A 27,406-nucleotide genomic window follows, 5' to 3' on the forward strand; every position below is an offset into this window, starting at 1 on the left:
TGTCTGAGAAGAGGGATGACTACGTAACCCGCTCACCTAATAACAATATATATGATCTGCATGGTACAGCGTGGTCTGTTATGCAAATATGAAGATGCCCGAAGAACTAACATTTACTGCGCACTTTCTGGGAATGAGGCACCATCCAGGGTGTCTGCATGTGTTTAGTTTTCACAGTACTATGAGGTGGTTGTCATATTAACTCTGTGTTTTGAAAGGGGAGGGACAATACTGACGAGTGAACGCTTGGTGCACATACGGGACTCCAGGAAGTGAGCAAGAGCAGGAGCCTGTGTGTTGTTGGGGAAAAGGCGCTTCCAGGGATCAGAGCTGGAGCAGGAAACATCTGGGAGAAGAGCTGGAGAAAAGATGGCGACTGCTTGGGAGAGAAGCGAGTGCCCGCTCCTCTCGGAGAACCTCTGCTGCACCCAGACAACAGAGCAGCACGGGCTCTGCTGGGGTGGGACAGAAGTCCCCTCATGGTTTTTTTCTAGTACATGGGAAGGTTCCTCACACTCAGTCATTACGTGCTGGCTGAGCAATACGGGGACAGACAGCAACTCAGCAGCCCGAGGAGGGAGGGTGGCCTGCTCAGCCCATAGGCCACTGTCCTGCCTGCCACACCAAAGCCAGCCTGAGCTGGGAGGGTCTGGGGTATTTAGCTATTACTGGAAAAGCTAGGAAGGGAGCGATCACAGGGGACACTTCTAGAAAGTTCTTACAGGGAACTGAGCCCAGAGGACTGGCGAGCCCATGTCAGCCAGTCTTGTCCGGCCAGTTATGAAGACTGGACCTTAGGGCTGCAAATGACACCTGCGTGGCCCCAAAGGTCCACATTTATTGCTGGTGAATTTCTTCACTTTTGTCCTCTGAACCTCCTGAGGAGATCTGACGGCGCCCATTTCTTACAGGCTAGTGGGAGCCAGTGCACAGGCTGCAGGCTCTGGTCCCCCTCCCCTCCCCCTCCATCCCTCCACCCCCGCAGCAGAACAGCCTCTGGTTTCTTTGGAAACTTAGGAAAAAGGCCTCTTGATGGGTTACCCATACAGTCCACTCATTTTCTTGAATTCTCAAGGATATTTATTTATTCTTTCCTCTCATAAAAAGCCAGCATTCACCTTCGGGCTTCGAAAGAATGTATACAATAATAAACAGGACGTGCTATAAATAGCATGGACATTCCACCAGGCCTGGCGGAACTCCCTCCCCACACCCCTGCACCACAGTCTGCACCTTCCCGCATCCCTGCTTGAGGCTGTCAAGGCGATTCCAGAGGTAAGAGTCTCCCGTGTGGATTTACCGCGAAGTGGTGTTAGGGATTCATTAGAAAGCTGCACGCCATTAACCTAACTTAGTGTTGTTTCAAAGGCCTTCCTGTGCCTAGGCACCGATGACACTTGCACTGAGGAAAGTGAGCCCTCCTTCCACGTCAGTGCCGTGGTAACTGACTTTTCCCACGATTAACCAAGAGCACGTAGACTCACATCATCCAGCCCTATCAGCAGTCGTGTGAGATACTCGGCTTTGTCTCGGTTTTACCAAGGGGCAAAGATAGGCTGATGATTTGCATGATCACCCAGGGAGTGAGAAGGGTAAGCAGGGCTAGCGTGTTGGTGGGTGCTTCCTCCACCTCTCAGAGGCTAGTCCCCCGTGCTCTGGTGGGCTGACGGGTCATGCAGAGGGGTCTCAGTTCCCTGACCCCTCCAGGCCACACGGCAATCTACCGTCCCTGCATGTCTTATCATGTCACCCTCCCTGCTGTTGTCCGTGGCTGACAGTTTTCAAGTCTTCTTGGCACCTGACTCAGAGCCCTTCTTCATTCACAGTCTCTGCCCCCATCCAGCGCGGACGATCTGTGCAGGATCTTCGTCTCTCTGCTCTTCTCCCCACACCCCTCACGTCGTCACGTCCGTTGTTCCCTGGAGATCCAGCCTTTGTTCCTCTTGGGTCTTCTCCTTCCCTGAGACCAGAAACGCCTCTGTTTCCCTCTTCCCCACATCCATGCATCCAATGTACTCTTTGGTCATCTTCCAGTGACTGGGACTCAATAGGACCTAACGTGTCATTTGTTTTTTAACCTTTTAGTCTTCAGTAAAGTATGTCCTGACCATAGATTGGAAGCAAGAAGAAAGACCAACAGCTTAATGATAGTAAAAACCATGTCATGGGGAACATAGTTGACAAGTACCAGCTGGACGGGTTAGAAGGTTTTGGCCAGAGAGCAATGGGGCTTGACGTATATTCAGTTTGGAGGTAACAGGTCTTCTGTAAATCATCCTTTAGCTAGTGCAGAGTGGGAGTGGCTGTGATCACTTGTGGGATGAAGAGGAATGAGGATTGACAGCAGGCTACCAAAGCTGTTACTTGATAGCAGGCAGTGATCAGCAGAGGAGCCCAAACTGTCCACGGAAGACAGCACCACGACCACAACAGCCAGAGGTGTGAGCTCCAGGGAGGCACTCAGAAGCCGCAGGAGGCCACTGTGTGACGTGCAGAAACACGGGATGGAGGCTGCATTATTTACGTGGTCTGGATGGGAAGTGTGCCCTCAGATGGAGAAAATGGATAAACTAGGCCACACATGATGCAGCTTTCATTTGGTCAAAATTAATACTCAGGGCTCCCTTTATCCACCATTATCAGATTAAGCAGCCTTAAATGGCATTTTCTCATGTTATTCCATTCAAAACTTCATCAAGCCAAATTGTTCTGCTATTACTTAAAATTCACCGAAAACTCACTTTCTCTAGTCTTATTTCATTATTGCATTTCTAAACTCTTCTCTGAACCAGTCTCTTTGCTAAAGCCACTTCCTTTATCTCTCTGAAATCTACCTTCCCTTCAAAGGGCAGTGCTATGGTTTGAACATGCAGACATTTAAACCCCACAGTTGTAAGTCGACGATACTAGCAGGGTGGAAAGTTAAGCCCGTGGTGTTCAGGAAGGAGGCGGGCCTACTGGGAGGTTCTGGGTAGTTCTTTTGAGAGCGTTGGTTATCAAGCCTGGGTGGGTCCAGGCTCTAACTCTGCTTCCTGGCACACCCTGTGATTCTCCCTCCACAAAAGCCTCCACCCTCACTAGATGCTCAGCCAATGCAGCTACCCAGTCTTGAACTTGAACCCACACAACTCTGAACTAGATAAACCTGCTCTCTTTACAACGCTAGTTGCCTCGGGTATTCTCTGCAGTAAGGAAAAGTGGACCAAAACAGGAGGTCAAGTCGCACCTCCTGCAAGACCTCCTCAGGCCACAGTCATCCTTCCACCCATCGAACTCATGGTTCAACCTTTTTGTGCCACCTAATTGGCACAACTTCAGATCTTGGGTCATTCGTGACCTCGTGTGCTTATGAATTTGCTCTACATTGGATGTTAAGCCCCTGGAACGTAAGATAAATGTTTTTACAAGTTTCTGTATTCTTGCCCATACACAGTACCTAGTATAATACATCCAGTAAATACTTGTCAGTTATAATCATTCTATTTTTAAAGGAATCACGACGAAAGATTAAAGTCAATTCTTAGCGAGTAATGATCACTACAGTTTCCACCTACCTAGCCAGCAAGTCAATAAGTTCAAGTTTTGACATCCCATCAGGGAGCAGTCGAGGAATAGCAGCAACACAGGTCCTGAAAAGATCTATTTTGGGCTTTCTCTCACCCCTGGAATTAAAAGACAAAATTAAAATGTAGGTCAAAAGGTTGTGAAATTAAAAAAAAAAATCAGATATGGCTGTTTCAATAGGTAACGGATTCTCAATGACTTTATCAATAACCTTTATGGAAAAATTAAACCACCTATCCAATCGTTCAAGTAACCGAAATGACAATAACATTATCTAAATTTTGATGATTCAGTCTTCTGAGAATAAATATAAAATGGGTACTAAGTTAATGCAATTGTAGGATGCAAACATGATAATTTAAATGCAGGGGCCAACATTGCATTGCCGCAGGTTTAGGCACTCTTGTCCCTTGAAACCCATTATCAGAGAGCTGGTTTAAGTCCCAGCTGCTCTACTTCAGATCCAGATTCCTGCTAATGCACAAGTGAGAGCAGCACATAATGGCCGAGACACTAGTGCTCCTGCCACCGACATGGGAGACCTAGATGGAGTTTCAAGCTCCTGGCTTTGGCTTGGCCCTGATCAGACTGTTGTGGCCACTTGAGGGGTGAGGCAGCAGATAGAAGACAGCACTCACACTCTATGTTCCTCTGTTTCTGTTGCTCTCCCTTTCAAAGAAATAAATCCATAAATAAATAGTTTTTTTTTTTTTAAAGGACAATACAAAGTAGCATAGAAACTTAGAAGTGATTTCTCCTGGGCACAGGGACAGGTCAGAATGGAAATACAGCAAGCAGACTCTGTCCTACCCATAATCTGAAGATCATCACTGAATGACCATTTTGCTCAGTGACATTACTTTCCAGTGTGTTTTCTAAGTTTTTTAGAATGAATGTATGGGGCTGGCGCTGTGGCGTAGCAGGTAAAGTCTCCACTTGCAGTGCTGGCTTCCCATATGGGCGCCGGTTGGACTCCCTGCTGTTCCACTTCCAACCCAGCTCTCTGCTATGGCCTAAGAAAGCAGTAGAAGATGGCTCAAGTTCTTGGGCCTCTGCATCCGCTTGGGAGACCCGGAAGAAGCTCCTGGCTTCAGATCAGCTCAGCTCTGGCCATTGTGGCCAACTGAGGAGTGAACCAGCAGATGGAAGACCTCTCTTTCTCTCCCTCTGCCTCTCCTCTCTGTGTGTAACTATGACTTTCAAACAAATAAATAAATCTTTAAGAAAAAAAGAATGAATGTAAAACTTTGCATGAAAAATAAAGCAAGTATTGATTTCTAAGACTGCTCTGCTTTTGTGGAAATCCTGATTATTTTCTCTCTTTTTCTAGGAACTTTCCCCCGGGCTGTACTCTTGAGAATCAGCAGCTGCACAGTGGTTTCTGATCAAGAAGGAAAGAGAAGCCTACAGGAGATACCTCGATAGCTGGAACAGCGCAAGAGCCTCACGACCTCTCCCATTTTTCCTTTTGCAACACAGTAAGACGTTTGAGCAGTCCTCCTAGCTCACTCGGCAGATGTTTTAAACAGCTGGAATTATTTTCATATCTTGCAGAAAACAAATGACCCTGCCTGGCCAGAGGGGCAAAGCAAACTCGGCCAGATTTCCAAGCTGATAATGCAAGCCTAGATTACAAACTAACCGACGCATGATTTCCTGTTACTACCACAGTCTCTGCTCTCTGGGCTTTTATGGAGAGCATGTGAATCTCCAAAATTACATAAGTAAGACAATTTATTAAGAGATGCTTAAATTAAAACATTCTTCTATTTTGCTAGCATGAACCACTAATGGATTGAGGAATGGAGATTGAGCAACACAGAATGTTCAGTGTTCAAGTTCATATCCTACACAAGGCCTGGGAAAGTGGTCGACCAACCTCAAATATCAACTGAGATGACTGTATCCATTAGTGTTGTGCGGCCTCCACCCTGTTCTCCTAAATGCTTCGATGATTCTCTCACATTTCCCCTTATTTTTCAGAAATGAAGCAATGAGTTATTTCCTACTCAGAGATCTGCCTTAAAGTCTGGCATGAAAAATATTCCCACCCTATTTGTGGGGGGTGGGGGTCTTAAGATGATTGAATAGGAAGAAGGAAAGAATTGTAGAAAAAGTGTGAGGTATTTGTTAAAACATTTACATTTAAACGTGCTCCTTTTCTGGTTTTGTATAATTGTTTTGTTTTGTTTTTTCTTTTTTTTTCTGACAGGCAGAGTGGACAGTGAGAGAGAGAGACAGAGAGAAAGGTCTTCCTTTGCCGTTGGCTCACCCTCCAATGGCCGCCGCGGCTGGCACACTGCGGCCAGCGCACCGTGCTGATCTGATGGCAGGAGCCATGTGCTTCTCTTGGTCTCCCATGGGGTGCAGGGCCCAAGCACTTGGGCCATCCTCCACTGCACTCCCTGGCCACAGCAGAGAGCTGGCCTGGAAGAGGGACAACCGGGATAGAATCCAGTGCCCCGACTGGGACTAGAACCCAGTGTGCCGGCGCTGCAAGGCAGAGGATTAGCCTATTGAGCTGCGGTGCCGGCCAATTGTTTTGGTTTTTAATCTATCTTATGATGTATACTGATTATATAGCTTTCCTTTCAAGTTCTTTAATTTCCTTACTATAATTTATTTTTATTATTTTTAACTTTTTACTAATTATTTGCATTCTTCTCTTTATCTTCTCTCAGTTACATAGCCCCTATCACAGAGTACCTCTTCTTTCTCAATTTCTTTCTTCTTCTTCTTCTTCTTCTTTTTTTTTTTTTTTTTAAAGATTTCTTTATTGGAAAGGCAGAGAGAGAGAGAGAGAGAGAGAAAGAGAGGGAGAGAGAGAGAAAGCTTTTCTGCTGGTTCACTCCCCAAATGGCTACAATAGCCAAGGTTGGGCCATCATCTGCTGCTTTCCCTGGAGCATTAGCAGGGAGCTGGATCAGAAGTGGGGCTGGGATTGGGACTGGAACCAGTGCCCATCAGGGTTGCTGCATCATCACACCTGCTAGACCACGATGCCAAGGCAGAAAAAGAGAAAGAATGAGAGAGAGAGAGAGAGCTGTCATCTGTTAGTTCAGTCCTCAAAGGCCTCGCCTGCAAAGTTAGGAATCCAGTCCAGGTCTCCCACATGCACGACTGCCTCCCAGGCTCTGTCTGTCAGGAGCCAGAGCCAGGAATCAAACCCAGTATTCCTATCGGGCCATGGTGTCTCAACTGCTGGGTAAGTGCCTGATTTGTCTTTACTACTTTTTATTTAGAGGGAATAACTATATTGCAGGCATTTTAAAGGCATTTCTTCTATATTCTACATTACACATAAAAGGGATTTAATATATTCAAAGACTGTGTAATAAATGAGGCTAAAGGGTTACTAATCATGTGGCAATGTATGAGGTAAGAACTGGAGCTGCGGGTAATACATTTAGTGTTATGAACCTTGGTCAGCTGCAACTCTGCATCAATTTAGTTGAAAGTCTAAAATGACCTACATGACCTTCATATCATTTAAATCAAAGGACTGGCAAGCTGCAGGATAATATGCATTGTATAATCCTATTTTTGTTTAAAAGACTGTACATGAGGGCATTTCACAAAGGTCATGGGAAATAAAATTAAACAGTAAGTTTATTCTGGGGCAAACACTTTTTGAAACCCAGGCATGGTTTTTCCATATATGCATTTTCTGTGAAATTTTTGAAGGCTCCTGTGGACATGTATCTGTGCTGATTTAGGGAGAAGTTTAGAAGGAATCACATGGAGCCAAAAAATTGGTCAATTTCATGTGAGGCTTTGAGGACAAAACTCTCATTTTGACTTTAGATACTGATTAGCAGGTATTCAAAAATACATCTATATTTTTGACTTTTTAAAAATCATGAACACATGTTAGCAATAAAATTGCAATAAAATGAACATTAACAATATGAACTTCTCTCTCTCTCTATATATATATAACAAACTTCAAATTAATTCTGTATATACTGGTGGCAAAGGAAATCTTCCTAATTATGTTTTTGGAAATTGATACTACAGTTGCCAGATAAAATTTATTTTTTTAAATTTATTTATTTATCTGAGAGGCAGAGTTAGAGAGAGAGAACTTCTGTCTGCCAGTTCACTTCCCAAATGGCTGTAATAGCTGGAGCTGGGCCGATCTGAAGTCAGGAGCTTCCCACACACATGCAGGGGCACAAGCACTTGGGCCATCTTCCACTGCTTTCCCAGGCCATAACAGAGAGCTGTATCAGAAGAGGAGCAGCTGGGACTGGAACTAGAGCCCATAGGGGATGCCAGAGCTACAGGTGGAGGCCCAACTTACTATGACACAACACCAGCCCCCTAGATACCGTTTAATATACAGTGCAACAACAAAGTCCAAACTTTCTTATTCTGTCGAATTGTGGGGCTGGCATTGTGGTGTAGCAGGTGAAGCCACTGCCTGTGCCACCAGTATCCCACATTGGAATGCCAGTTTGAGTTCCAATGCAGATCTCTGCTAATGCTCCTGGGAAGGCCCCTGAAGTTGACCCACATAGTTGGGCCCCTGCCACCCACGTGGCAGACCTGGATGCAGCTTCAGGCTTCTGGCTTCGGGCCTGCCCAGCTCTGACCATTGTGGCCACCTGGGGAGTGAACCGGTGGATGGAAGATCTTTTTTTGTCTCTCTCTCTTTCTCTTTCACTCTTGCAAATACATGAAATAAATCCTTAAAAACTGTAGAATTACAATGTAATACTAGTTTCTGCCTCAATTAATAAACAATAGCAAATGTAAGTTGCATGAGTTTATTCTGCATAACTCTAATTACAAATCATGCTCTTTCGATTTTGGCTAAGAAACGTGATTTCTACCTTCAGAATTATAAATCCTTTCTTAAATGGATGACACAGTTACACAGAAACTGCCAAGTAGGAAATGTCACTAGAAACAAGCAAGCCTGTGTTTTATGAAGACAGAATGTCAGTAAATTGGGATGTCACTGTGTCACATGGGTTGTGAAGGAGCTTGGGCACAAACTGTCACTTCGGAAAAATGTGGACCAGGGGCCCTTTTCTCACTTACTGCCTAATGACACTGGAGATACAGCCAAAAGTAGACCTATCTCAGGGTTGACCTCATTTTTAGAGTTAGTCAAAGATCGTCAAAGCTTTTCTTTTTACTATCTTTAACGTGTCTTAGAACTCTGATTCTAATAAGAGTAGAACAAACAAACTTTAGACTACATTGATAGAACAAATAAGAAAAATCGCTACTGTGCCTTTTGGCTAACTAACATCTCATTGATAACACTTCTCATTGTACTCACGTGATCATGTCTTCGGGCTCCTTGTTTAACATCTGAACATTAGTTAGCATCATACATCTTCCCACTTCTTTATCAAGGTGCCTTAAAATGTTGTCCACAGCTTTTCGTACTTGAGAGTAATATAAAGACATGCCTGGAAAACACGCATTACAGTCACATCTTCGCTAAATCTACTGAAGAGTGGGATCTTGGGTTATTCATCCTTTAACATTACTGCATAAAGACTCTATGAGTCAATGACTTCTTTAAGTAGAGGGCTCAGTCTGATTCAGTCTCTCTCTCATGCGCTTTGCCATGTCAGAATACTTCAGAAAGTTCATGGAAAATAAACGATGAGCATATATTGGTGCACAAATGTTTGAGAGCCACACATAGTTTTTCATAGCATGCATTTTCCATGAACATTTTGAAATGCCCTGAACTTTGTGGTTGTTTACTAAATAGTCATTGAAATTCAGTTATCAGGAATTCTAATAATCCAACATGAAATAGTTTAAATAAATGAGACAAAAAGTTTTATTAATTATCAACTATTAATAATTTAATTATTAATTTTATTTTTCACACATTAAACCTTTTAAACTCATTTAGGCATCATGTAACTAAAGATGAAAAATTTTAAAGCAAAAAGTTTCTGCATATCTATCCCTCATGTCTTTGGAATCCAGGACTTATGCTAACAAAATTTGTATTAGTTTTCTAAATTTGGGTACTTAATAAAAAATAAAAACACACACACAAATCACCTTTTTGGAGTAAGATTTCTAAATAAAAAAAAAAGTCTCACTAGATTAAACTCACAATATAATCTGGTATACTATGGGATAGAGAGGGGTAAAAGCATAGATTAGACTAATTTTTCTGAAATAAAATGAAGGAAATGAACTGTAAGAATGAAAAAAAAAAACTGAATGAATTATCAGCAAGATTATCTACCAAAGCACACGGATGTCCTGGAAATTTACTGCAAATGTAGGTAATCAATATTAGAGGTTTGAAAAAACCCCATAGATAAAAGTCTAACATTTAAATGGCAAAATACTTGTATTTACCAGGAAGTTCCAAAAAGTTTAAAGGGAAGTCAAACAAAACACAGCATGAATCAATCAAAAACAATTAATTCTGGAATGTTCCATCGCTGCTATATAAAGATTTTTTTAAAGAGCATCTCACAATTAATAACTATCTAATGGTCATTTTAAAGGCTTAAGGCCCAGCTTGAACACAAGTTTGAAACCCACCTATCATTTTGGCTTCCTCTTCAGTTAGCGTTTTGCTCAAATATGTTTTCTTTACTCTCAACGTGTTTCCGGAAGGGAGAACAGCTCCAGTCACTGGCATGGGCGGTTCACCATCTTTCTGCTGCAAGCTATCCGCTATTACCAAGAATGCCCGCAAACCGATGTTCATTCTCTGTAAGGGACAACATGTTCACGATGAAAGCAAAGACACAATGACTGCAGTGGAATGGAACCATCAGTCTTTAGAGAAGATCAGCTCGGCTCGTCATCTACACTAGTATGGGAACATTACGAAAAGGCACAAGGGTGTGGGCCAATCCTACAGTCACGAAATTGGGCTTCTGTCACTGTTGGTTGCTGTATCACAAGAAAATAGCTGGGGAGATTTTTCCCCCCAGATTTGGAGGACACGCTTGAAAATGCTCAGAGACCTTATTTTGTGCAGCAATTCTGGATGAACCTCAGTGGTTTGGTGGGCATCCTTTGGAGCAGCTGCAACCAAGGTAAACTGAGGTAAACAAAAGGCTCTTATGTCTTCCAGGAGAAGACAGATGTCACATGTGTTGATTCGTAAAGACAAAATGAAAACCTTGGAGTTCCAAATGGGAACCACAAAGTGAACAACATCTACTCTGAACTGTAGGTCTTCCTGTGAAGTGAGGATAACAGTACCCGAAAATCAGATATGGCTGTTATGAGGATTAAAGAAGATGGCTGAAAAGTTATTGCTGGAAAATACACATTGTAAGCCGGAACATCCACTTCGTATTTTGAAGTCAGGTTCTTTGAGATCTATTCTATTGCTCCTTTTAGCTGCACAATTTGTTCTATTTTGGGAAACCTACACAGTCAGGTAATTGCCATCACAATCAAGATTCAAAAATTTGCATCATCCCCCAAAGTTCCCTCATGCCTCTCTGTAACCAGCTTTGTTTTCCCATGCCAGCACCACGGTCTAACGGCTTCTTAGAGTTTTGCCTTTTCCAGAACATGATATAAATGAAATACCCAGTAGACAGCTTTTGGGTCTTGCTACTGTTACACAGACCAATAGTTTGTTTCTTTTTATTGCTGAATAGTATTCCACTGCATTGATGATTCACAATATGCTTAGCCATTCACTAGGTTTTAAACATGACTTAACTTTTCTAATCTTAGTGATAATGAATAAAGCATCTATAAATATTCATATAAACTTTTGTGGACATGTTTTCTCTTGTATAAACACTTTGGGGTGGAATTCCTATAAGTGTATGTTTAACTTTGAAAGAAATTTCCGGCTGGCACCGCGGCTCACTAGGCTAATCCTCCGCCTTGCGGCGCCAGCACACCGGGTTCTAGTCCCGGTCGGGGCACCGATCCTGTCCTGGTTGCCCCTCTTCCAGGCCAGCTCTCTGCTGTGGCCAGGGAGTGCAGCGGAGGATGGCCCAAGTGCTTGGGCCCTGCACCCCATGGGAGACCAGGAGAAGCACCTGGCTCCTGCCATCGGATCAGCGCGGTGCGCCGGCTGCAGCGCGCCAGCCGCGGCAGCCATTGGAGGGTGAACCAACGGCAAAAGGAAGGCCTTTCTCTCTGTCTCTCTCTCACTGTCCACTCTGCCTGTCAAAAAAAAAAAAAAAAAGAAAGAAAGAAATTTCCAAATTGTTTTCTTAAGTGGTTGTAACTATTGCATTTTATTTATATAATATAAACATATTATATAAATAATGTAAAGTTCTAGTTGCTCTTTTTCTTTCTCCCCAGCATATCTCATTTCCCTAATCGTTAATGAAGCTGAGTATATTTTCATGCTCTTATTATTAGTGTAAGGACACTTAAAAAATTTATGGAAAAGGGAATTAAAAGATAAAGCTTACTTTGGTTTCCTAAAATGCATTCTAATGATGTTTTGAAGATCCCTCGTGTCTCTTCGTTGGTGAAGAGGCTGTTTTTGCTCAGTTTAAAAATTGGGTTGTATATATATATATATATTTTTTTTTTTTTTGACAGGCAGAGTGGACAGTGAGAGAGAGAGAGAGAGACAGAGAGAAAGGTCTTCCTTTTCTGTTGGTTCACCCCGCAATGGCTGCTGTGGCCGGCGCACTGCGCTGATCCGAAGCCAGGAGCCAGGTGCTTTTCCTGCTCTCCCATGTGGGTGCAGGGCCCAAGGACTTGGGCCATCCTCCACTGCACTCCCAGGCCACAGTAGAGAGCTGGACTAGAAGAGGAGCAACCAGGACAGAATCCGGTGCCCCGACCGGGACTAGAACCCAGTGTGCCGGTGCCGCAGGCAGAGGATTAGCCTAGTGAGCCGCGGCGCTGGCCAGGTTGTATATTTTATTACTGAGTTGCGTGAGTCTTATATTCTGGAAAGAAGTACTTTGTCACATGTGTGCAACAGAACATCAGAATATCTGACTCCTATCTAATTATAACTTAGTTTCTGTTAAATAACCTTTCCCCAGTCCTCCCTCCTCCCCAACCTCTAGAAGCATTCTTTTACTCTCAATTTCTATGAGATCTGCTTTTTTAGATTGGACATATGGGTGAGATCATGCCATGTTTGTCTTTTTGTGCCTGCTTTATTTCATTTAACATAGTATCCTCCAGATCCATCCATGTTGTTGCAAATGACAAGATGTCATCCCTTTTCACAGCTGTGTTTTACAAATATTTTCTCATAGTCTGTGGCTTTCTACTATCTTTTAAAGTGCAGACATTTTTATTTTAATGAGGCCCAATTATTCACGGTTTTCTTTTGTAATTTAAAACTCCTATGTCCTAGAAATTTTCAGCCAACTGAGAAGAACAATTATTTACCTCTGATGTTTTCTTCTGGAAGATTAATAGTATTGGGTTTCACATTTAGGTTTTTCATCCATTTTTAAAGAAGACACTTATTTACTTGAAGTCAGAGAGAGAGAGAGAGAGAGAGAAATATAGATAGATCTTCCATTCCCCAAAAGGCTGCAATGGCCAGGGCTGGGCCAGGCTGAAGCCAGGAGCCTGGAACTCCAGGTAGGTGGCAGGGACCCAGTTACTTCAGCCATCACCTGTGCTGCCCAGGGCACTAGCATGAAGCTACAACTGGAAGTGGAGGGAGGACTTGAACATAGGTACTCTGATACAGGTTGTGGCATCCCAAGTGCCCCGACTGCTGTTTAATTTTATAGTACATCTTGAACTTTCTAGTACATTCTGATTTCTTGCAATATTTTGAAGTTTTCAGCATTAAAAATAAATTTTGTAAATATTATGTCAGTGTTATTGCTATTATTTTTCTTATTGCTATTATAAGTTGTTCAATTTCCAATTCTTCATTATATAATACAATGAATATATATACAATAACATACATTATATAATACTATATATATATATATATATAGTTTCCTGTCAACTTCATTATATTTGTTTTATTAGATTTTCTGTTTATAATTGAGATAATCATGTGTCTGTGAACAATGGCGATTTTATTTCTCCCTTTCCAATCTGCATGTCTTTTATTTTATTTTTTTCCTTCTTGCCTCTAGCACTGAGTAGGGATCTCCAGTTTTGCAGTATCTTAGATCAAGATAAACATGACAGAAACTGCTGACCTAGAAACTCGTTTCACAGATGCACAGTTCCTGTGATGACAAAGCTGTAGATAGAAGTTATCTGGGTCCTAACTGAAACAAGACAGTGACCTAGAAAGGACCCGAGTGCTGAGGGGCGCTGCACGATAGCCCTTGATATCTGCAGGCCTTGTCCCACCAGCTACTTGCAACCTATGACTTAAGCCTCAGTCTTGATCACTTTCCTGAGAAACTGTGCCCTACAGCATATTTCAAGCATAGGACATGTGCTTTGCAGACCATCTTGTCCTTGAGTCTGCTTGTGAGGGGACGAATATGCCTTTGAGCCTGGAATTGTCACCTATTGACAAATTCTTCCAGATCTTCCTGAAAGATCAAGAGAAATGGAAGGAGATACCCAAATATTTTCTCCTAGTGGTAGTTTTTATTTTTTTAAACTTAATTTCAACTGCTATGCACAGAAAGACTAATCAATGATTGAACAAGGAATCTGAAATAAGAAGCAATATAACTGGTGATAATGACAGTGGTAATGTTTTTTTTTTTTTTTTTTTTTTTTTTTTTTTTTTTCAGACTAGCAACCTAGTAATTCTGAGAATTGATTGTTCATATAGCACAGGTACTTCTATTGAGAAGTGAAAAAGTATTTTGAGAACCAGCAAGAAAAAGACTCTTGACTGTTCTGACCTGGACGTCCCTCCAGCCAAAAGGCTCTGGCTTTGCTCCCTCCTGCTGGCCTGCTGACCGTGGCTGCAGCCCCTCCAGAAACCTGTGAGGTCATCAGGCATCAGACAGAAACTCCTATGGGGGGAGCTTCCTGCGCTGTCCCTAGACATGTAGCGACCCCAGCATCGAGAAGCGAATGCAGCGTGCACTGGGCAGGAGCGGAGCAATTTCGTGGACTTGGCCGCCTCTGCTGCTAACAGGCTATCTGTCGTGGGTCTCTGAGTTCTGGGCCTTACTCCTCACTATGGGAAGAAGCAGCCAGAAACCGCCACAGTGATAACTGGAAATACGGATATAAAACACTTTAATGCTGTACAATTGCTTTCTTTGCTTAAGAGTTTTTAATGCACGCTTCCTAAATGTTACAACTATTCTGTGAAATATGCTAGGAAAGTATTTTGTCTGTTGTTTTTGGTGAAAAAGCCTACGTTCAGAGAGGTAACTGTGACAAGGCTAGGAAAATGAGCAGAGCTGGTTACAGGAGGAAAATCCGGCTCTGCCGACTCCTGGCCCGGAATTCTTTCATTTTAACTTTTATTTATTTATTTTCATTATATTTGAATGGGAGTGGGGGAGAGAGAGATTGACCGGCAACAGCCAGGGTACAGTCAGGAGCTGGAACTCACTCTGGGTCCAGGGGCCCAGCACTTGAGCCATCACCTGCTGCCTCCCTGAGTGAGCACCAGCAGAAAGCACAGGATCTGGGACTCAAACCAGGCGCTCTGATACGGCATGGGAGGGTCCCAAGTGGCTTACCTACTGTGCCCAGTGTCCACCTCACCACTGCCCTTTCTACAATCCAGCAGAGAATGGGCTACAGAGAGGCAGTCGGCCAGGTTTGACTGACAGGGACTTCAGAGGTTTACAATGGAATGTGTTGTTCATTTGCATAGCCTGTGCTACGCCACCTTATACATAACACCTGCTACACACTCATGTCCACGATCACCTGACCCTGAGATAGGAGGCTTCATAGCCACATACGTGCGTACATTATTTAATTTCATTGTGCTTTAGTATTTTTTATTCCTACATGTATTCATTTTTCTCTGCGTTATCATTTTCCCAATACTAAACTTGCTAACCTGCATCAAAAAAGTTCTAAGTAAAAGCACCGAGTTTTCTAAAATAGAACAAACTGACCTTTCATGAGATTATCATTCTGGGCCAGACTTACTCTACTCTACATGAACAGAAATGGCAGCACATCAGCTTTCCATCAGTCTAAGTCTATTCATTCAAACTGCTACTTCTGAAATTCCATCATCCGAACTTGGACATGGACAGAAACAAAGAGAAGATTTTTTAGAGAAGACGTCCCTCACCTCATCCCCCCAAGTGGCAAAGCAAAGGTAGGGCTCTGTGAATACGGGCTCTGTTAGAAGTGCATAAAAGAATCATTCATACCTCGGGATTGAGACTGAAAGCCTTGGCTGGTTTTCCCACACAAAGAAAATCAAAAATGATTTCTTTCATTGCAAAATCTAAACGTTCCTGGAAGGAAAACAACAAAACACAAAAGTGTTAAAATCCAAATTTAGCAGGAAGTGGCTATTTTCATTATATGCACCAGATAGGTGGCTGCTGAAAGAAGAGGGGTTTGGGGCCCAGGCTCCTGGAGCACAGGGAATCCATATGGGAAGACCAGGCCCATCTGCACCCTTGGTGGCACTGCCTGTTGGCGCCCAGTGCGCAGGGATGCCTTCGTAATGTAAGGTCCACAACCCGCCCCTACGGCACAGATGCTGATCTCACCCACTCCCACACACGGAAGTAAACTGAACCACCTGGGCTATCTGGCTGGACTTATCAACAGCGCAGACCCTTCCTACTTGTGCTACAAATATTGGTAACTTCTTAAAACTGAGCTAAAAAATGTGTTATTAAAGATTATCACGGCAAAATGGCCATTTTCTTCTATTCTCTAAAAACCCTTTGACTCATAGTATAGCAAATAATTCTTCATGTGAGATTAAAAATCGATAAATAAGACACATTAAGGTATGCAAATGAAAACATTTAAGTCAAATTCTAATAACTGAAGATACTGACTACTAAGACATGGCAGGTTCATTTAGACAACACATTCCAGAACGGCACATCCTTGGCCACACGATAACTGCAGGAAAAGTTACATTAATTCTTCTACCTGCAAAATCCATAATGCCCTTTCCCTAGGCACAAACATTCAAGGTATTTCATTGAAGCAAACACACATTGAGATATCATACATTAAATAGTCTGTGAAGTAACAATTGAAGCTTACATGTTTGTATCAATTATCAGTTGCACTCTCATGGTATTTTCCCATGTATTTTTCCCTTTACCCACACAATATTCTGAAACATACTGAGTAAGCACTTTCATCACCATCTTACAGATAAAGGAACTGAGAAAATATGATGTTCTCTGGCTCAAGGTGACAGAGCTGTCTCATGGCCGAGGCTAGGCTGCAAATCACACCAAGGTCAAAGCTTGAGTAAAATCATTTACGTACAGAGTTATTTTCAAAATTGAAAGTCTTGGATGTGAATAGTAAATAACACACTAAAACTATGTTTAACATGCCTGGACCCAGTTTTTCATTTAAAGAAGATTGACTGTTTATTTGAGAGGGAGAGGGAGAGGGAAATGGAGAAGGAGAGGCAGAGGTCTTCCATCTGCTGGTTTTGTCTCCAAATGCCCACAGCAGGCAGGGCGGGGTCAGGCTGAAGCCAGGAGCCAGAGCCTCCATCTGGATCTCTCTAGTGACCGGTAGGAACCCAAGGACTTGAGCCATCATCTGCTGCTCCCTAGTGCCACTAGCAGGACGTGGGTTTGGAAGCGGGGGCAGGACTCAATACTGGTGAATCTGAAGCGGGACGTGGGTGTCCCAAGCAGTGGCTTAACCCGCTGTGCCAATGCCTGTCCTGGACCCAGTTTTCAATGACTACATCCTTAGAATGGTTATTGGTGAAGACTGAATGCTGGATAAATGCTGATATTCCTGTTCAATTCATGGGGTGGGAGGTAGAAGATGTATTCCCCTAAACATCAGAACCTTTGTTCCCTCTTAATGGCAGCATCCAGAGCTGGCATACATGGGACCAAGAGCCAAGAGACGGTTTTACTGAGAGGCTCTGCAGCCTCGGGTGAGACCCTTCCACCCCGTTGCTCAGTTTCTTCATCTGTCAGAGGTGGAAAATGCTTGCCGTGACCATATCACCATTCGTTTTCAAGGGAAAGAAGAGGCTATGGGTGAAAACACTCAGAACCCTTCCACAAAGTCTAGACACCTAAGATAATATTTTAGACTTTCCATCTTTGAAAAGTTCTTCACAAAGAGGAGACTGGCTACTTAAAAGAGACGCGAAGGCTCTGCCTGCCAGCAACGCCGCCATTACCTGGGCTATGAACTGGATGATTTTCACAAAGATGTTCAGAGGCATGTCCCTTGGCACCACACCGCGAGACCCTTTGGGGAAAAGTGTGGTGATGATGGTTATAAGTCGGCTGAAAGATAAGGGGGAAAAAGAAAACAAGCAAGGTTGGCTGAGCTCCAGTTCTTTAAGGGCAAATGGCAGCTGTTTCATTTTATCTGGGCATCAGGGAGAATTCAGAAAGAAAACAGACCACCTCATCCCTCTTATTAGCATAATTACTCTGTGAAAAGTGTTTCTGGAACATGAAGGGCAGTTTTCCAAATGATAGCCATTTCCTTTGTCAAAGTGGCAAATGCAACTCTGGAAGTGGAACTTGTTGATCCTGGTAGAGACCGGAGTCTCTGCAGAGGCTAATGAGCTAATGACCAAGGAAAGCCTGCAAAGGTTCCTAGGACTCAGGTCAGCTTTGAACAGCTTCTAGCAATAAAAGTAAGCACCCTCTACAAGGAGCTAACCGAGGTGGCTGCCACGAACCCGAGCCAGCTCCTTACCTCTGAGTAGCTGTGTTGCTTTCACATTTGATCCGAATCATGTAAACCCAGAGCAATCTGTAGAGGGATTCCAGGGCTACTCGAGCCATCTTGGGGTCTTTATTCTACAACAGAAACCGAGACGTTAAAACTGCGGAGAAAAGAGGAGCCTTCTTTGAACGCCTGGAAGAGGCAGGCCCCTGGCGTGTGGCAGAGGGCCTGCAAGGCACACTGCATCCTTGGGGACCTGTGGGGTATTTGCTTCTAGATGCCCCTTAGATAAGCAATCCAGGAGGAGGAATCCAAATAGCCACGAAGGTGGGACAAAGAAATTCTGGGGGAAGTCACGCCATTCTCTCCTTTGCCAATGTGCATACTCGAGAAACTGCCCTCTTCCTCCAGTCCTAGGAAACTCAAGTCCTATAGCCCAAACAACAGCATCAGTCTGGGGCTTCCATTGTTTATTATGCCCCCTTGCAACATTATTTATTTTTTAATTTTTTTTTTTTTTGGACAGGCAGAGTGGACAGTGAGAGAGAGAGAGAGACAGAAAGGTCTTCCTTTTCCATTGGTTCACCCCGCAATGGCCGCTGTGGACAGCGCACCATGCTGATCTGAAGCCAGGAGCCAGGTGCTTCCTCCTGGTCTCCCATGCAAGTGCAGGGCCCAAGCACTTGGGCCATCCTCCACTGCCTTCCCGGGCCACAGCAGAGAGCTGGACTGGAAGAGGAGCAACCGGGACAGAATCTGGTGCCCCAACAGGGACTAGAACTCGGGGTGCCGGCGCCGCAGGCAGAGGCTTAGCCTATTGAGCCGCGGTGCCGGCCGAAACATTGTTATTGTTTGGATCCCCCAGCCCCTCCCACACAATCCCATCTGAACACCTTCCACTGTTAATAGAGATCGACATGTTCTAGGTGCTGTTGGAGAACCCCGGGAGCCACTGAGACCAGACAGACCATGCAGGAGCCCTGTGTCCGCAGGGTGGAGAATGGGATATAGGTGGCGAGAACAGCTGAGTCACAGCCGTGGTCATCCAGGCCCCAGCAAACAGGCCAGAGCCCAGCATGGATGTCAACCCCTGAAGGCCACCACCTTCATTCCTTACTTTGGACTTTCCCTCCATCCTTTCAACCATTTTTATAGATTTTTTTAAAACTACAAAATGTTTCCTGAATTTGCTGTCTTCTCCATGCCTGCTTCCTCTGCCATACAGCTCAGCTTCCAGCCCTGTCACCCGGGCTGCTGCAGGAAATCTGCTAATCTCAGTCAATTCAGGTATAATCCTCTGTATTTGGCAATCACTCACTGGGCGGTTTCCAGGATGCCCACGGGATCACGTGGGCATTTCTTGGCCTGGCACACCTGACTGCTCGATGTCTGAATTGGACTTACCTTTTCTGCCTCTCCTCCTGTTACTCTTTCACACTCCATCAACTCTGGAGAGGCCATGCTCACGACCCTTCCACGTTAGGAGAACCTCCTACCCACAAATCCGTCTTTTCTTCCAGGTACACGGTCAACCTCTGGGTACAACACAATCCTCTGTGCAGCTTTCTGTTCCTCTCCTGTGTCCTGCCCCCCATTCCATTAAAACCAGTTATTCCCTCCCGAGCGGCTGCTGGACCCTCGCGCACCTCGGCTCTAGCCCTCCCACTCTTCACATACCGGGGTCTCTGAAAGGAAGGGGCACTACTTACCCCGGCATCCGTTCCATTGGGGCTCAATAAGTGTTAGCTAAACAGCCTTTCAGGGTCAGTCTTCACCTCCCACCTCACCTAAGGATGCTGCCCTTCCTTCTGTTCTCTCTCCATGTTCATTTACTTGTCTCCTCAGAGCGCTTCTACCTGCTTTGTTCCTCCAGGTAATTTGGGTACTGATTTTTGCAGAATTCACAATAGTTTAGAAATGACTTGGGATGAATGTTGCCTTTGAACTGCTGACTGAAAACCACATGGGTAATTTCTATGGGAAAGACTGTCGCCAGTAGTTTTCAGATTTAAGGAAGACAGGTGTTTTAGGTACATCTACTCTAAACCCAACCTTTTTGTGTAGTCAGTATTCTAAAAGCACGAAATTCCATATGCATTGAGGTCTGTTTTTTTGGATATTTTTTCTGTTCTATTCGTCTCTTCAAGTACTAATATCACATTCTTTTAATTGCTGAAGCTTTATAATGTGTTTTAGTATCTCTTCTGCCCTGCCTTCCATGGTCCATTACTCTTAAAAAATTTTTCATGGCTTTCCCAGATATTCTTGAATCCATACTCTTCCAAATAAACTTTGTATTTACTTGTCCAGCTCCTGATGGAAGAGAGGACCGGACTTTTTAGAAACATGCATTTATACAGAAAGGAATTTTGGCTTTTTGCCTGCTAATATAATAGCTATGATATAACTGATTAAATGCTCAAATTTTTGTGTTACTTAAGTGAATCTGAAACTAGTAAAATTGCATTTGAAATGTTCTGTCAATTATAAATTTCAAAAATTCTGATCAGTCTTCCACTGCTCCAAAGCAATAAAAAAAATCTATGGTGATACCTAAAAGGGTGGTGGTGGTGGTGGTGGGTGGCGGTAAAAGTGGCCCATGCACACAGACAGCCTGGGTTTGAATCCATCCTTGCTCTGCAGCTTATCAGCTCTATGGCTAACCCTGGGGAAGCTCCTCAGCCTCTTTGGATCGGATTTTCCCTGTCTGTGAAATGCAGATAATGCTCTTATCTACCTCCATAGGAGTCTTAGGAGAGTTAAGTGAGTTAACGTAGCCAGGGTATTTAGCCCTGGCCCAGTCTATGGAAAATATCATTACAAATGAGGTACCAGGATTCAGTAGAAAAGAAGGAAAATGTTGTCTCTGCCTTTAGGGAGCTTCTATTCTAGTGGGAATAATCTCTCTTGCAAATTTCTCTTTATTAGTATCTATAAGAGGGTCTTCAAAAGATTCATGGAAAATGTTTATTATGAAAAACCTATGTATGGACTTTAATAAGTTTTGTACCAGCGGTGGGCATTTGGTGCAGTGGTTAAGAGGCCACTTGGTATAGCCACATCGCATACCCAGGTGCCTGGGTTTGAATCCCCACTCTGCTTCTCTTTTCAGCATCCTGCTAATGCACACCCCAGAAGGTTGCGTATGATGGCTCAAGTACTTGTGTCCCTGTCATTCCTGCAGTATACAGTTGATTTCTGGGCTCTTGCCTTTGGCCTGGGCCAGAAGCAGCTGTCATGGGCATCTGGGAAATGAACTAGCAGTGGATGAAAGCTCTCCCTCTCCCTCTGCCTGTTAAATAAAATTTAAAAAATATCTTAAAAATTTCTTTACAAACAAACTTATCTTTTAATGCCATTTTCCATGAACTTTAAAAACTGCTCTCATGTCAGGGGTTGAGATCTGCATAAGTGTACCATTTGAAATTCTTTCATATACTCAAATGCTATCTCACATAGTAAATCATACCGAGAAAGGGCAAGCATCATCTCACTTTCACTGGGGACATCACCCAAGACCTCTAGGTTACATGTTTCATCTTAGTGTCCTCTGTGTTTTTTTTTTTTTTTTTTTTTTTTTTTTTGACAGGCAGAGTGGACAGTGAGAGAGAGAGACAGAGAGAAAGGTCTTCCTTTTTGCTGTTGGTTCACCCTCCAATGGCCGCCGCGGTCGGCGCACCGCGCTGATCCGATGTCAGGAGCCAGGTGCTTCTCCTGGTCTCCCATGGGGTGCAGGGCCCAAAACTTGGGCCATCCTCCACTGCCCTCCCGGGCCATAGCAGAGAGCTGGCCTGGAAGAGGGGCAACCGGGATAGAATCCGGCGCCCCAACCGGGACTAGAACCCGGTGTGCCGGCGCAGCAAGGCGGAGGATTAGCCTGTTAAGGCACGGCGCCGGCCGTGTCCTCTGTTCTAACTTCAGCTTCTTTCAATCATTTCCCACGTGCCCCTACCCACCATGTCTCTGCATCTTACTGAGACTGATGTTTTTCCACTTGTAAGAACACATGAGGAACTAGCACTGTGGCACAGTGGGTATGGCCACCATCTACGGTGCCGGCACCCCATATGGGTATCAGTTTGAGTCCCGGCTGCTCCACTTCCAATCCAGATCTCAGCTAATGTGCCTGGGAAAGCAACAAGATGGCCCATGCCCCTGGGCCCCTGCAACCACGTGGGAAGCCTGGATGAAGCTCCTGGCTTAGGCCTGGCCCAGACCCGACTGTTGCAGCCATTTGGGGAGTGAACTGGCAGATGGAATCTCGGTCTTCCTCTCTGTAACTTCGCCTTTTAAATAAATAAGTCTTTTAAAAATAAGCATATATGAGTATTTGAGATTATCTATTTTTGCTCCTATAGAAGGGCAAAGTAGTTGAAACAGGTATTTATTTTCTTTTTGCCCTTGGATTATGTTCTGGCAATGGATTTCGAGCATTTCAAGATATCCTCACTGATTACTGCAATTGCCTCCTAAACTGATTTCCTGGCCTCTTTCATTCCCTGCAGTCAAATGAGAGTGTAAAAATATCAATATGATTGTCTACCTTTCTACATTTAAAGTCTTCCAGTGGCTTCCAATCTCCTATTGGCTGGAGTCCAGGTTCCACATGTGGCACGTGAAGGGCCTTTTGTGAACAGGTCTCCTGCCGCCACCTTGCAGCAGGTGCACTTCACCCTGCACCATCCCTCCTGCAATTCCTTGAATGCTTTGCGTGCCGGCCTATCCTTGATCTACTTGAAAAATTTCTACTCCCCAGCAGGATGCAGTTGGATGTCACTCCCTCTTACTACGTTCCCCTGTGCCTCCAGTCCTTCCCACACTCTCCAGACATTGGCAAATGCTTCTGGTTCCTCAAATGTTATTCTATCCCCTTTTTTGAGTGATTCCTACCAGACGGGCAGCTCCATGCATTTTGATTTATTTTTGTGTCCTTCAGGGCTGCCATAGTACAGACTGGATATCAAAAACAAAAACAATCTGAGTAGTAGAAGAAGAACTTGGTGCATCAGCAATATTTTTTTTTTATATAGAATCTGTATAAAAGGTAACGGTTTGTAGCTGAAGCAAATCTTTATGCTATCATAACGATAGGTAGTAGTCAATGTCTTGCACTTGTATTGCCCTTTGGTATTTCAAAGGTGCTTTCCCATAGCATCATATTGGTTTTGTAATTAAGAGGAGCCTAGTGAATTGCTCAAAGTCATCATATTAGTGAATAACAGCTGGAGCAGGAACTGATTTCTGCTCTAATAAGCATTGTTTTCACAGAAATCAGCATGCATGTATTACATGGTGCTTACTGTAGCATGCATTATTATCAATAATGTACAATATTTTAATTCCCACAACATATGGAGTCACTACTGCTATTGGTCTCATTTTTATAGAGGAAGAAATCAAGGCAGAGAGCACTTGTATAAATTAGCCAAGGTCACACAGCTAATAAATAAATAGCAGAGCCAGAATTCGAACCTGAGCAATCTGGCTGCAGAATCTTCAAAGCACTGTAATTTCTACTTCTCCTTAATATTAGATAGAGGCTGCTCAAATATGTTGTTGGGACCTACGAGGCTGTACTCACCTTGAAACGAAGACTTCTTCACTTGTCATTGTGTTTGTTTAGCAGCTAACATAAGAGATACTAGATGTATACTCATTTTCATGATGTAGACATTTTTAGGATATGTCCCAAAACACTGGTCTCTGCTTCAAGATCAAAGACCATTCTTCCACTGGAACCTGTATCTTCATCAATTAATTAACCAACAATTAATTAACAATGTATTTCTATATTTATTATGGCTCTGAGGTTCATGGATAACATTGTTCAAGAAAATAGCAGGCTTCAGAGTGGATCTTCCCAATGCGTCTCTCCTCTGTGCCAGTCACTGATGCCATATGACATGTCAGTCTGCCCAACATTGACACCTTCTTTACATTTAAATTTAGTTAAAGTATTCTGGAGTCACCAGTAACAAACAGGGATGATTGAATTCCCTGATAACTTAGTTGGCAATGGGGTCATTGGTACAGAGCAGTGTTTCTCAAGGTCCATCAGCTGATCACCTGCCCCACATCACCTGGGGTGTTCTGAGTCAGAACCTCTGCAGGTGGATCTCAAGAAGTTCATTCATAACAGACTTCCCTAGACATTCACATAAAACTAATATAAGGCTTACTGACATGGGTAGGTAACTTATTTTAATCATCCACTGATCTTGTCATAATCAAATACCTTCTAGTCTGCTCTTCCATCCCAAACAATTCCAATAAAGTCAATCGGTTTTCTTTTCCATTATATTTCTATCCATATCATGGTCAATGCTATCCTTCTTTTTGACATTTCTTTAGGATACTTAACTCATAATTTACTTTGATTATAACTCATACTTTCTGGGGGCTGTGTATTATCCATATTACACATTGTTGTAGTTTAGGATAATCTCTGAAATTACCACACCAATAGCTTATATAGACTATTCTCCTCAGTGGTTACATAATTAAGGCATCATGGAAAATACACTTACCACTTGGTCACTAATTTTTAAGCCTAGTTTATTTGCACCATTAGAATTTATAAATTCTATTTATAAATGTGTATTTTGACAGAACTGGAACATAGATGATATGACATTTACTCAAGGTTATAGAAATGAGGTTAACATTTAAGCAGAGTAATTGCAACATTGAATATTAATATTCCATGCTGGTCTTTTCCTAATACTATCAGCTGGGCATCTCTAATCTAAAAATCCAAAATTTCAAATGCTCCAAAATTTGAAACTTTTTGAGAACTGACAGAATATTCAAAGAGTTCTGAAGTCTGGATTTCGGATTAGGGATGCTCAACAAATAAGTCTATTCAAACATTTCAAAATCCAAAAAATTCTGAAAGCTGAAACTCTTTTGGCTCTGAACATTTTGGATAAGAGATACTCAACTTACATAGCCATTTACAGTATAGCTACGAGCATACTCTTTAAATTTGGGATCTACAAAGATAACAGGAGTCATTTAAAAAGAAATGATGCCATACATCTTAATATATTTAGAAAATTACTGTGGGCTCCTTCATACCTTACTCAATGTACCCATTTATAAAATAGATATCATTAATAATTTTAATTTTATATGGGAAATATGAAAAAGGCACTTCTTAAACCTCACTGTGATTATCACACACAATATAAAGTGCAGAAAACAAATTTCATTCAGCATATATATGGCAGGCACACTTGTTTTGAGATTCTTATTAGAAATCCAAGTGCCTTGCTTGTACCCCCCTTCCCTGCCCTCCCTGAATTCATCATTCTCCAGCAGAATATCCTATTTGTCTTTAGGGCAGTTATTACTACCTGAAAGTTGTCTTTCTCACATATTTATTTACTTGCTTATGTCTCTCTCTTCCACCAAACTATGTCTAAGAGACCCAGGAGGATTACAGTCTTATCCATCACTTACTAACAGTACTACGGAGACTATTGTATTCCTCAAAAAATAAATTAATAAAAAATCATAAATAAAACCTCTGCAAGCATAGGGAGAACTCAAGACAGCCTGTAGGCCCTACAACTCACCTGGCTCAGAAAGGCCTCCCATCTGTGAGCGCTTCTGCCATCATCATTAATCATTGGGTAAATGCACTTCTTAACCCTTGAGGCTAAGGTTTCCTTTTCACTGCTTTTTTCTTTTTATAATTTGGGCCTCATGGATATACTATATTCATTTTTGTAAAAGAAATTTAAAAATTCTCCCAGGTCTATTTTAAAAGATAAGAAACTAGCACATAGTTTTTATGAACATAATAAATTTTATATTGCAAAAGAACTATTAAATCAAGTTCCCAAAGCACATTCCTTTTATTTTCCTTTCAGAATTAGGTGTCATATGACAGACATGCAGGGAAGGCATCATTTTTTCTTAGAGCTCAATATATCTGATTTTGACAGAAATACATAGATAGAAAAGTATTGGTTTTCACTGAGCAAGAGTTCTTGAAAGATGAGAATGTCTTGCCACAAATCTCTCTTCACTTTACGATGGCATAGTGCTTATAGGAGGGGAGTTCAAAAAGCTCATGGAAAAATAGAATTAAAAGATATGTTTATTTGGTGGAAAAATAATTGAAGTCCATGCAGTTTTTTTTTTCCTAATATGTATCTTCCATGAACTTTTTGAAGACTCCTTGCGTGCATGGATTTCAAAGATTTTTGCACCAAAATAAAGATTACCCACAATTCCATTTTTATTTCATGATTTTTGAAGTACACTTGGATATGGCTGGATGAGTCAATTGAGGGTAGGTGTTAAGGATTCAAGTCTGTGCTCCGAAAGCAGCCAGCACCTGACAGCCTGATACACAAGATTACAAGGACCCTGACGTTCAGTGATGGTCTGAGAGCTTGGTGACCCTCCTGCGCTTCCACCCTGCTGACATCTCACTGCCCCCTGGAAAGCTCACCTCTGCGGAATACATCAAAGACAGCTAGCCAAGTTCAAGTGCAGGACTGACACCAGGCTCACTATTCTAAATACCTGGTGGGAGGGGGAGGCAGGGAGAGAAGGCTGCTGGAAGGTGTATGGGGGATGGGCTGGTGGGTGGTCCCTTATGAAACGATGGGGTCAGTTCTAAATCCCATAAAGTATTGGCAGTACTCCACACGATAAGCACGTCTGAAGCCACGTTCACTTTTCCTCAGGTAATTCTTCTCTGTTGACTCTGAGGAGGTTTGGAAAGTTCTCTGTATATTAATGACTTTCATAAAAGGTCCGATTCAAATCCCTACTGGGTTTAGTTCTAAATATATGTGATACGCTTTTGTACCATTGGAACTCATCACAGAGCTTTTAAAATATCTCGTAGCCTTGGGGTAATGAATTCCAACAGTTTATTACCCATAAAGCAAAATATCATTGCCTTCATTTTGCCTAATAACTACCTCTTTCATGCTTCCCAGGATATGAGGCCTCTACAAATTATTACAGAGGTATCTCCCTACTCTCAATTCGACATCCCTCGTGGTCTGTACCATGAATTCTAAAAGTTCTTTACATAACCCCCAGTGAAGTGCTAAGCACTCCCAGGTCAGGACTTAATTCTCGGCCTAGTTTTTATATAGTTGTTTCTCCACCATTCCCACTTCAG

At 42.9% G+C, this 27,406-nt stretch overlaps 1 protein-coding gene across 2 annotated transcripts in view; it reads right to left on the bottom strand.

Annotated features, from left to right (window-relative positions):
- FRY (FRY microtubule binding protein) overlaps positions 1 to 27,406 on the bottom strand; it is a 512,138-nt gene that overhangs the window by 155,374 nt on the left and 329,358 nt on the right. For both annotated transcript variants that reach the window (XM_062194404.1, XM_062194403.1), the window contains 6 exons: positions 18,292 to 18,395; positions 17,762 to 17,870; positions 15,786 to 15,872; positions 10,096 to 10,267; positions 8,855 to 8,987; positions 3,555 to 3,662 (listed from right to left, as the gene is read on the bottom strand). In XM_062194404.1, coding sequence (XP_062050388.1) covers positions 3,555 to 3,662; positions 8,855 to 8,987; positions 10,096 to 10,267; positions 15,786 to 15,872; positions 17,762 to 17,870; positions 18,292 to 18,395 — 713 coding nt within the window. The remainder of the gene's footprint in view (positions 1 to 3,554; positions 3,663 to 8,854; positions 8,988 to 10,095; positions 10,268 to 15,785; positions 15,873 to 17,761; positions 17,871 to 18,291; positions 18,396 to 27,406) is intronic.

Source organism: Lepus europaeus, chromosome 6, assembly GCF_033115175.1.
Source record: "Lepus europaeus isolate LE1 chromosome 6, mLepTim1.pri, whole genome shotgun sequence".
Taxonomy (NCBI): Eukaryota; Metazoa; Chordata; class Mammalia; order Lagomorpha; family Leporidae; genus Lepus; species Lepus europaeus.